This window comes from Amblyomma americanum, chromosome 3 (assembly GCF_052857255.1).
Source record: "Amblyomma americanum isolate KBUSLIRL-KWMA chromosome 3, ASM5285725v1, whole genome shotgun sequence".
NCBI classification, from domain to species: Eukaryota; Metazoa; Arthropoda; class Arachnida; order Ixodida; family Ixodidae; genus Amblyomma; species Amblyomma americanum.
Window position 1 is genome coordinate 9,239,443 of NC_135499.1, and position 10,459 is coordinate 9,249,901.

General features: G+C 49.8%; 1 protein-coding gene across 1 annotated transcript; it reads right to left on the bottom strand.

The window, feature by feature from the left end:
* Positions 1–1,252: 1,252 nt before the first annotated feature.
* Positions 1,253–3,268, bottom strand: LOC144122852 (uncharacterized). Its single transcript, XM_077655837.1, has one exon. The coding sequence runs from the start codon at positions 3,249–3,251 to the stop codon at positions 1,434–1,436; it is 1,818 nt and encodes a 605-aa protein (XP_077511963.1). The 5' UTR covers positions 3,252–3,268; the 3' UTR covers positions 1,253–1,433.
* Positions 3,269–10,459: the final 7,191 nt, after the last annotated feature.

Sequence of the window (10,459 nt, forward strand, 5' to 3'; positions counted from 1 at the left end):
CCAGTTTCTTCCCCGGCTTGGGAATGAAAATGAGATTTGCGAGTTTCCACTCCTGTGGTATCGTCCCTTTCTCCCAGCACTCCTGCATGTACGTTGCGATGTTGGCGATGGACCTGTCGTCGAAATTACGAAGCATTCTGTTGCTCACTCTATCCGGCCCCGCTGCTGACTTAGTCCGCAGGCGATTAATCTCCGCTCTGACTTCTGCCAGGGAGAGCGGGGCGTCTAATTCCGAATTCTCTCCCCCTTCATAGTCCGGGAGGGGTTCGGGTCCGGCGGGATTTATGTACCTGTTGCGAACTTCTTCTAATAGTTCCTTCTTAGTGCCTTCAAACTGATGCGCCAGTCTTTCCAGCTGTTGTTTGGACGCTGACTTTGTGCTATCCGGATCTAAGAGGTGGCGAAGAAGTCGCCACGTTCGTGCGGTACTCATATTCGTCTCCATCTGATCGCAGACGTTCCCCCAATTCTGCTTCGTGAGTGCGATTGCGTGCTCTTCAATTTCTCTGTTTAAAGCCGCTATCTGTTTCCTGATATTCCGATCCCATCTCCTTTGTCGAAGTCGATCCTCCAACCCTTTCTTTTTCCTCCAGAGATTTATTAATCTCCTGTCTACGGCTTCATTGTCCCCCTCGATTTCCACCGCTTCGGTGGCCTCTTTAGCAGACCGTACCACCCCATCGCTCCATTCCGCAATGTCAGAGACGGGAGCCGGGTTGTCCCTGAGTGCCCTGAAAGCATCCCAATTTACGGCCTCTACCTTCCGTTTCCCGGGAATTGTCGGGCCTCCTTCTACCACCACTTCTATGATCTTGTGATCGCTTCCCAGATCCTCGTTTGTATTGCACCACGTGGCTCTAGTGCCGCTCCCCGTCAAGGTGAGGTCAGGTGTTGTGTCACTCGCGACACTATTTCCCTTCCTTGTGGGTTGCAGCGGGTCGGTTATCAAATCCAGATTATGAGTCTGTATGTCGTCCCACAATTTCCTGCCCTTGATTGAAGCCTGTTTATATCCCCATGCCGAATGGTGAGCATTGAAGTCCCCCACGATCAACAGCGGGTTGTTCTTTATCTTACGTCGCGTCGTTGCGAAGAGATCCCCGAATTCACATTTCCTTTGTTTGGGAGAACTGTAGACATTTAATACGAACAAACTACTTTCTCTCTTTCTTCGCGGTATCAGTTCTACGAGAGCATGGTCTATTTCTGTACTCCCGATGTTATGCTGCACCGCCGTGGTGTTTCGTTTGACTAGGGTGGCCACCTGCGTGTTTTCACCCTCGCCTACGTATGATTTGTACCCCGACAATTTTGCTTTTCTGCCGCATTCTTGTAGTGCTATTAGCTCCGGTCGGTCCCCGTTCCTCAGGAATTCCTGCAAGACAGCACGCTTGCGCGTGAAACCTCTACAATTCCATTGCCAAACGGTGGTTTTACTGGATCTGTGAGCCATGATTGCCAATCAGCTGATTCATCTGGTTTCCTAGTACTTGTTGGGTGAGGTGTTCGTACGCCCGGTCCCTTTTCGCAAATTCTTCCTTAAGTTGTTCAGTGAGGTTATTATCCCTCTGATGTATTTGCTCTGCGACGCTGTTATCTCGTTGATGCAGCTGCTCTGAGAGGGTTTGGAACATCCCTAACATGCGTTCTTCAAAAGCCTTGCGCCATTCATTGTCCTGTCTAGATTTGGCCTCAAATTTTGCCTCCAATTGTTCTATTTTCATGTCTATCACTTTCTCTGTGTCCATATCTATTATGGGCTTCTCTACTTCCTTCGCCCTCTTCTTAGCCGGCGGCTGAGCCGCACCCTGCTCCTCTGATGCTCTTACAACTGGATTTTGTGGCATCTGCGATTGTTTCGCAGGTGCTGCATTAGGCTTAAGCGCTATTCTAAGCTCCTCAATTTGCTTGCTCATCGCTGCGAGCTGTGCCTTAAGCAATCGATTTTCTTCCTTAATCTGGAAGATTTCTTCATCGCGTGTATCCTGGGAGGCTTCGCTCACCCAACCCACCTTTCGGCTCGGAGACTTGGGCATCGCTGGGTTGTTGACGACAGCGCCTCCGGAGGAGCCCGCAGTCCCGGGTTGGGCCTTCTTTTGCTTCTCCGCTTCCCGCAGATTCGGTAGACGCGGGAAGGACTCTGATCTCCCTCTCGACTCGCTCTGGTTTCCTGACTGACTCCTGGATCTCCCTTGATGCTTTTCGAACCGGCTCCTTCCTACTTCGGTCGCCTTCGCCTTCCGCGCTTCGTCTTCCATGACTTCCATAGCCAGCTTGGCCTCCCATTGCCTCTTCTTTATCGTATAAGGGGTCCTGAAAGCTTCCTTGCATTTCCGGTCTGCTGTCAAGTGACCTTTGCCGCACAATTTACACTTGGGCTCGCATACGTGATCCTCGGGTGGGGCTATGATTCCGCATCCCAGACACTTAACTTGGGCGCTGACACATACGTTCGATCTGTGTCCTAGCTCGCCACAGCGGTAGCACACCTCGTACCGCTTCTTGTAGAGCACGCACTTTAGGGGTACGTCGTAACAGTACACCCACCTCGGCACTGTCTCGTGTTTGAAGATGACGATCGCCGAACTGGAGTTGCCCATCTTCCTAACGCCAAGTATCGGGGGGTTCCTCGGGTTACCGAAGGCCTCTGTCAGTTCCTCTATGGTCAGTTTCGGGTCGATGCCGTGCACCACACCCCGCCCGCAGTCCTCGTGCGGTGCCAGGTACGCTGTGACTTCGTACTCGTCGTCGTCGATATGGATAGACTTAATCTTGGTCACCTTCCAGACAGTGTCCATGCCTGGGGTGCTGAAAATCAGGGTGCCTTGTTTGTCGTTATGAATCAGCACGTCCTTGTCCTGCCCTTTGACCCATGGAATTTGCGCTGCCATACGCACCGCCGCACTCAACCTCGTAGTCGGAACTTTCGCGAGCGCCAGCCCATTCTTCGGCCGAATAATTATCTTGTAGTCATTAGCTGGCAAACGCGGAAGGTACGACGCAATTGAGCGCTCCGCGTTCTTCTGCCCCAGCTTTTTATATGCGGCGTTCGCCTCCGCCGCTATCTTTCTGCCCTCTCCGGATTCGGCTCCGCGTTCCAATCTGGCGTCTCCATCTTTGCCTCCTCGCCGTTCGCCTCTCGTGAGGTCCTGCAGTTCTTTAACATGTTTTCCCACTTTAGTGATCCAATCCGAGGTTCTCAATTCTTCGGGTGTAATCTCCGTACCCTCTACGGTCACCTCCATGGTCATGCAACGGCGTTTCGAAGCGAGCGCCGGGGGCTTCGGCTGTCGCCGAGCGGCCGCGTTCGTTTACCGCTAGCGGTAGGCTTAGCTAGGCGGGAAACATGGTCGACACAAAAAGGCCATAAAATGTTCAAACGTCCACTCACGCTCATGAAAATGTCACCCAGATGACCCTTGTGACTTTCCACAGGTGATGGCAAACAATTATTCCATGAATCGGCACAATTTCCACCAGACAAACCAACTTTCCACGGAACCGACGTGAGTCACGTCCGCACTCCCTGGCCCCCTGGTGGCCTCTCACTAGGCTAGAGAAAAGGTTTATTGTTAACGATCAGGGTATTCGACTAGAAGGCGAGGAAGAAATGAAACACATAGGAACGAGAATGACAGAAAATTTTAAGCAGAGAAATGTTGGACATAATTTATCGAAGGAGGATAAACCGGTTACTGCAATTTCTTCACTTGATCAAGGAGAGTGGGAAAGGGCAAAGAAGGTTCCTAGTGGCACGTCGACAGGACCAGATGGTATTCCGATTATATTAATAAATAAGCTAGGACCAAAATCCAAGCAAACATTAATAGAGCCAGTGAACAAAATGATAGTTGATGGCAAAGCCCCTGATGAATGTCGATTAAGTAGAATGAACACGATATATAAGGGAAAGGGGACAAAGCTGACGTAAGCAACTACCGTCCCTCCCATAAAAGTGACATCTGGGGTTTGCAGGGTGCCCCGCCGCGGTGGCTCAGTGGTTAGGGCGCTCGACTACTGATCCGGAGTTCCCGGGTTCGAACCCGACCGCGGCGGCTGCGTTCTTAGGGAGTAAAAACGCTGAGGCGCCCGTGTGCTTTGCGATGTCAGTGCACGTTAAAGATCCCCAGGTGGTCGAAATTATTCCGGAGCTCTCCACTACGGCACCTCTTCTTCCTTTCTTCTTTCACTCCCTCCTTTATCCCTTCCCTTACGGCGCGGTTCAGGTGTCCAACGATATATGAGACAGGTACTGCGCCATTTCCTTTCCCTCAAAAAACCAATTATTATTATTATTATTAGTAGTAGTAGTAGTAGTAGTATTAGTATTATTATTATTATTATTTGCAGGGTGGTGATGCACATTATAAAGGACAGACTGAAGGATTGGGTGGAGAACGAGGAGGTGCTAGGAAAGCTACAAAATGCGTTTTGGAAACATAGGAGGTTGGAGGACAATCTGTTCTCATTCACGCAGTGTATAGAGATTGCTGAAAAGGAACACAGGCCCATATGGCTAGCACTTCTGGATATTAAGGGTGCCTACGACAACGTTATTCAAGAGTATTTCTGGGACATACTGAGGACATTGGATGTGGAAGATGGAGTAATTAATCTTTTAAAAGGTATATATAGGGGTAACAGAGTGCTTATAAAATGGTAAAAAAAATGCATCAGAGCCTGTAGAGATAAAGCGGGGGCTTAGGCAAGGATGTCCTCTGTCTCCTTTGTTGTTCATGTACCTGCAAGCGTTGGAGGCCAAGCTAGAGAGGAGCGGACTAGGTTTCAGCCTTTCTTTTTTCAAGCAAGGAGAACTGATTAAACAGTCATTACCGGGACTAATATACGCCGATGATATAGTGCTAATGGCTGACAGCAAGGAAGATTTGCAGTTGATAGACATATGTGTTACAGAGGGAGATTGATTAGGTTTCAAGTTTAATACGGAAAAACCTGCAGTCTTGATATTTAATGATGGGGGCGGCGAGCATAGAATACAAGAGTTCACGCTCCAAGTAGTGGAAGAGTACAAGTATCTTGGGGTGTGGATAAATAACGTGCTGAGTATCTGACACAGCATGAAAAATATGCAATGAATGAAGCTAGTAGGAATGCAGCTGTCATGAACAAAGGGCACTGTGGAATTACAATAGGTATGAAGTGGTAAGAGGGATCTGAAAAGGTGTGGTGGTTCCTAGCCTGACTTTCGGTAATGCGGTCCTGTGCATGAGACCAGATGTTCAAGCAAGGTTACAAATCAAACAACGCGGCGTAGGGAGGCTAGCTTTGGGAGCACATGGCAATACACCAAATCAGGGGGTACAGGGTGATATGGGATGGGCGTCTTTCGAGAGCAGAGAGGCTAGCAGTAAGATAGCATTTGAGGAACGATTGAGAAGGATGGAGGAAAAGCGGTGGGCTAGGAAAGTTTTCAGATACGTATACATAAGGAACGTGTTGACACGAAATGGAGAAAGTGTACTAGAAAATTGGCAAGCAAATATCTGGACAGCAGTAGGGGGGCCAATCAGCAATTATCGGTTAAGAAAAGGGTTAAAGAATCAGATAGAGCTCTGTGGAAAACAGGGATGCTGACGAAATCTGCACTGGGAACATACAGGATCTTTAAGCAGGAAATTGCCAGAGAAAATATCTATGACGATTGCAGGGGAAGCTCTGTTTTTTGAGGCCAGAACGGGAGTTTTGCGGACTAAGACATATAGAGTCAAGTACCACGAGATAGACACGTTGTGCGTTGCGTGCGGACAGGAGGAGGAAACGGCTGAACAATTGGTAATTTTTTTTAAAGGGCTTCACTCTGCAGTGAAAGCAGCGGGGCTGATTTACTCAAAGCGTTGGAGTTTAAGGACAGTGAACGAAAAATATAGATTTTAAGCAAGCAGATGTAACCAAGAGAAGCTTATCTGGTCGGTGGCTAAAATCAAGACAGGAATAACATTTTTACGAGTCATGGTTACGTGGCTTGAGCCACCGCCCGATTTAACGGGGGCCGGCGTTAGGCAGTGGCTGCTGCAACCAGGGGCCGTATTACGGAACTGTCAAATAGAAATGTTGTCAAAAACCTGTCAAAAACGCGTCAATTAGCTTCGCTCCTCTTGGTCGGTCGTGGCCGGCGGGCATTTTGCTTTTATGCGTTGCATATTGCAATCACTCAGTTCAGCCCTTGGGCGCGGCCGGGCAGCCACCAAACCACGTGACGTGACGTCACGACAGCCGGAGGAAAAGCTGGGCCCCAACTCCCGCGGTCGCGCGCGGCCGCAGCCACCACCTGACTCCCGCTCCTCCCGCTAGGGGCGCTGCGCTATGATTGACGTCTGGACAGCAGTAAGGGGGCAAATCAGCAATTATCGGTTAAGAAAAAGGTTAAAGGAACAGAGAGAGCTTTGTGGAAAACAGGGATGCTGACGAAATCGGCACTAGAAACATACCGGACCTTTAAACAGGAAATTGTCAAAGAAAACATCTATGATAATTGTAGGGGAAGTTCTTTGTTGTTTGAGGCCAGGACTGGAGTTTTGCGGACTAAGACGTATAGAGTCAGGTACCAGGAGGTAGACACTTTGTGCATTGCGTGCGGAGAGGAGGAGGAAACGGCTGAACACTTGATACTTTTCTGTAAAGGGCTTCACCCTACAGTGGAAGGCAGCGGGGCTGACTTACCCAAGGCATTGGGGTTTAGGGATAGTGAAGGGAAAGTGGATTTTAAGAGGTTAGAAGTAACCAAGCGAAGGTTATCTGATTGGTGGCTAAAAGCAAAACAGGAGTAAAATTTCACAAGATATGGCTAGGTGGCTTGAGCCACCGCCCGATGTAAAGGGTTCAGCCGTATCCATCCATCCATCCATCGTCACGGCATAGGTATAAAAGAGCTGCGCTCCTTCGCCGGGACAGTCTTATACCCCTGTCACACGGGCATTTCGAGGGCCCTCGAACCGATAGTCCATCGACTCAAAGGCGATCGAGCGCTCCTACACGGGCAGTTTCAATGGCGATCGAGTCAATAGCCTATCGAGTCAACGGAGCAGCACGGAACTCCATCGAGATATGCAACGCATTCTTGGCTTAACCAAGCTAAGCCTGGCCATTTTTTATTTCGTCATGGGTGGCTGCAGACTACGTCACGGATGTGGCAGAAGTGGTGACGTTGCACATCTAATTATACAGGCGCTAATTGACACTTTTTTGTGACATCTTCGAGCCGTTAAATTTGATCGTTTTGCTTTTGACAGAAAATGGCGCGGTGTACGCAGAGATACGAGTGAGGCCTCTGCGCCGGCGCGAGCAACGGCGAAGGAGAGCGCACGAAGACACATTTGATTATGTTCGACTTGCCGGACAGGCTGTTTCGATGCCTATAGTTCAACTGGAGAAGCAGACGATGGAGTGGCTGTGCGACGAACTCGCCGATGAACGTGGAGGTTTGCGTGCGAGCGCGCTGTCGGTGCGGTGGCAGGTGCTGTGTGCACTGCGGTTATTTGCCGTGGGCGGCTTTCACCCTGGCGCGGTTTACGCAGAGATACGAGTGAGGCCTCTGCGCCGGCGCGAGCAACGGCGAAGGAGAGCGCACGAAGACACATTTGATTATGCTCGACTTGCCGGACAGGCTGTTTCGATGCCTATAGTTCAACTGGAGAAGCAGACGATGGAGTGGTTGTGCGACGAACTCGCCGATGAACGTGGAGGTTTGCGTGCGAGCGCGCTGTCGGTGCGGTGGCAGGTGCTGTGTGCACTGCGGTTATTTGCCGTGGGCGGCTTTCACCCTGCCGTTGGTAACGAGGCGCATTCGGCTGCGCACAACCAATGGTAAGGAAATGCGTGCGGCAGGTGTTGGAGGGAGCCAATCTGATAACTTAGCTCGCAGAAGGGGTGGGTTCCCGTGGTCGCCCCTGTGCCACAAAAATAAAGCACGCTTATGCTGGCAAAGCACTTTATTTTTCCCAGAAAATCGCACTTCGTGGTCGCCTTCTGTTTCCCAAGGGAAAAGAGAAACACAACCACACATCCCTTACTACAACACCTCATCTTTTGGCATTTTTCTCATCGATTGAAAGAGCTGAACAACACAGACTTCAACAAGTTCTCTTCGTCGAATTCGTACCAAGCGCTTATTACGAGTTTTGCTCGGTAGGCACGTAGCCTTCAGTGCATTCGTTCAAATTTTTCCGCGCACTTAGGTCAACCGCACAGTTGCTTGACTTCAGACGCTGCGTAGCAAACAATAACACGGCGTGGAATCGGCTGCTTTCGCGCAAAGCGGCTTGACGTTTTACCGCCGTCAGCGCATCCCCGCGGAAGAGAAAGTTACCCACCAGCAAATTTAATAGCACAACTTCAAACGCTTTTTGTTTGGCTTAAAATTTTCGAACTTTAAACACAAGGTTTTGGCAAAATAAAATATTCGTTATTTTTATCGCTGCGCATTTCTTTTTACAAAAGTTTAGCAGACCGCCCCTCACCCTGAAAAAAGAATGTTCTCAGGACCAACGTTGCTCAGTCTTGCTGTAAACGGCTGATTCCCGTTGCGCGAAGCGGTAACGTCTCTTCGTTTCGTCATTTGAACGTCATCATCAATAACTTTGACAGAATTTGTGACATTTCCGTAACATGGTTCCGTAATACGGCCCCTGGGGCCTATTCTCGATATTCGCCGATCCGCCCGGAGCGGGGCGTGCCCTTGACGCGTCCATCGGGGCGGTGCCAAGAATGGGATGACGAAATTTGAAAAGGAAAAAGCATCACAACAATAGATACTGTCGTCTGCTACTTGGCGCCAAGTTCAAACACTCCTATGCTTTAAAGCGTGCCTGAAGCCGAGCATCTGCGGCGCGTACGCGTCGTGCATTACAGCCGCTGATCGAAACAGTTAAATGCGTTGTGGTCTCAGCGTATCAGTCCATACGCATGCGTTGGCCAGCAAAGGAATATATGGCTCTAGCGTTCGTTCTTAACGCGACGCGAATGATCGCAAGAATAGTGAAGATAGTTTAGCGGCGACTGCGTGAAGCGATGTTCTTCTCGACGCTGCCGCTGCTATACCCGCAGGAAGCGACGAAACTTTGGGGCAGAGCGTGGAAAACGCTATGACTGAGAATTAAGCCGCGTTCAGACTACGTACGCTACGCACGGATCGTTGGTAAGGATCGTAAGCGTAAACGCAAAAAACGCAGTGAGTGTGTTCAGACGAGTGTTGCATTGAGCGTAAACTAAGCAAAGTCTACTGCCAGCGCGGACGTAAATGTCGGTAGACCCGCGACTTCTACGACAAGCACAGATACAACTGTTACTGCTCGGCCAATGCGCGCATCAGTTTCGGTTTTCATTTTCCGGTCACGGAGCTTCCGGTCTTTTCAAATTTTGCGCTCAAAGCGACGCTCGGCTCCTTCCGACACATGCCGATACTGCCACATTGTCTCGGCTCGCTCGTGTTGTCACCGTGTGGTCTGCCCGCTGCTTCATCATGAACAGTGCGGAAGGTGTTTCTATATTATCAGATGAGCTGCTGATAGAAGTGCGGCAGAGGCCGCTTCTGTACGACCAGCAACTAAAAACATACAGGGATAAGCAGCTACAAAACGACGCCTGGCTCGAAATAGCAAGCGCACTGAACCGAAGCGGTAAGTGCTTTTCGTTTTTTTTTTCCATCTGCGGACAAACTCGCAACAGTCAAATGCTTTCCCTCGTCTAGAAAAGTGCGATTACGGCGCTGGGCGAGCGTTGACAATATTGTCGGCGGTGCGGTTCCCGTCGAGGCGTTTTCCCGGCGTTGTTTCGCTGTCACACGTGGTGAAGCGGTGATTTCTAGGGCAAAAATTACGGGCCCCGGAATTAGCGCACAAGTGGTGATTGATTGCGTTGAAATCTACGTGAGTTGTAGCGCATAATTCTAGTCGCAACTTGCTCCAGCCGTCGCGACTGGGAGCCGCACTGTAAACCAACACGTGCAAGGTTGGCTATGGGAGTGGGTCACACTATGTGTCTCAATGGCACGAGTGTATATAGCGACAGGCTATGCTATCGATTTGTCTTTAATCAGCGATGAAGTGACCCCCTTTGTTTTTGATCTTAGCTTGCCGAACTCGAGCTGGTAGGCTGAAATGAACGTTCATAGCTCACTTTTACCGCACAAATTTTCATATACCTCATGTTGGGCTGTAAAAATGAGATCAGCATAATATGGCAGCAGTGAGCTTTCTTTAGACGAACGCATTTTTCAGAAAAATATGTGCAATGTGTAATATGTAAACACGTTCTTTTCCTATGTTCAATGCAGTGCCAGTGCTACAGCATCGGTGGAGCTACCTGAGGCAGAAGTTCCTCCGCCTCAGGAAAGTATACACGAAGTCCGGCAGTGGCGCAGCGGATGTCGAGAAAGGATGGACATTGATGCCAAATCTAATGTTCCTAGCCGACGCAATACAACGCGAAGGTAAAAGCCAAT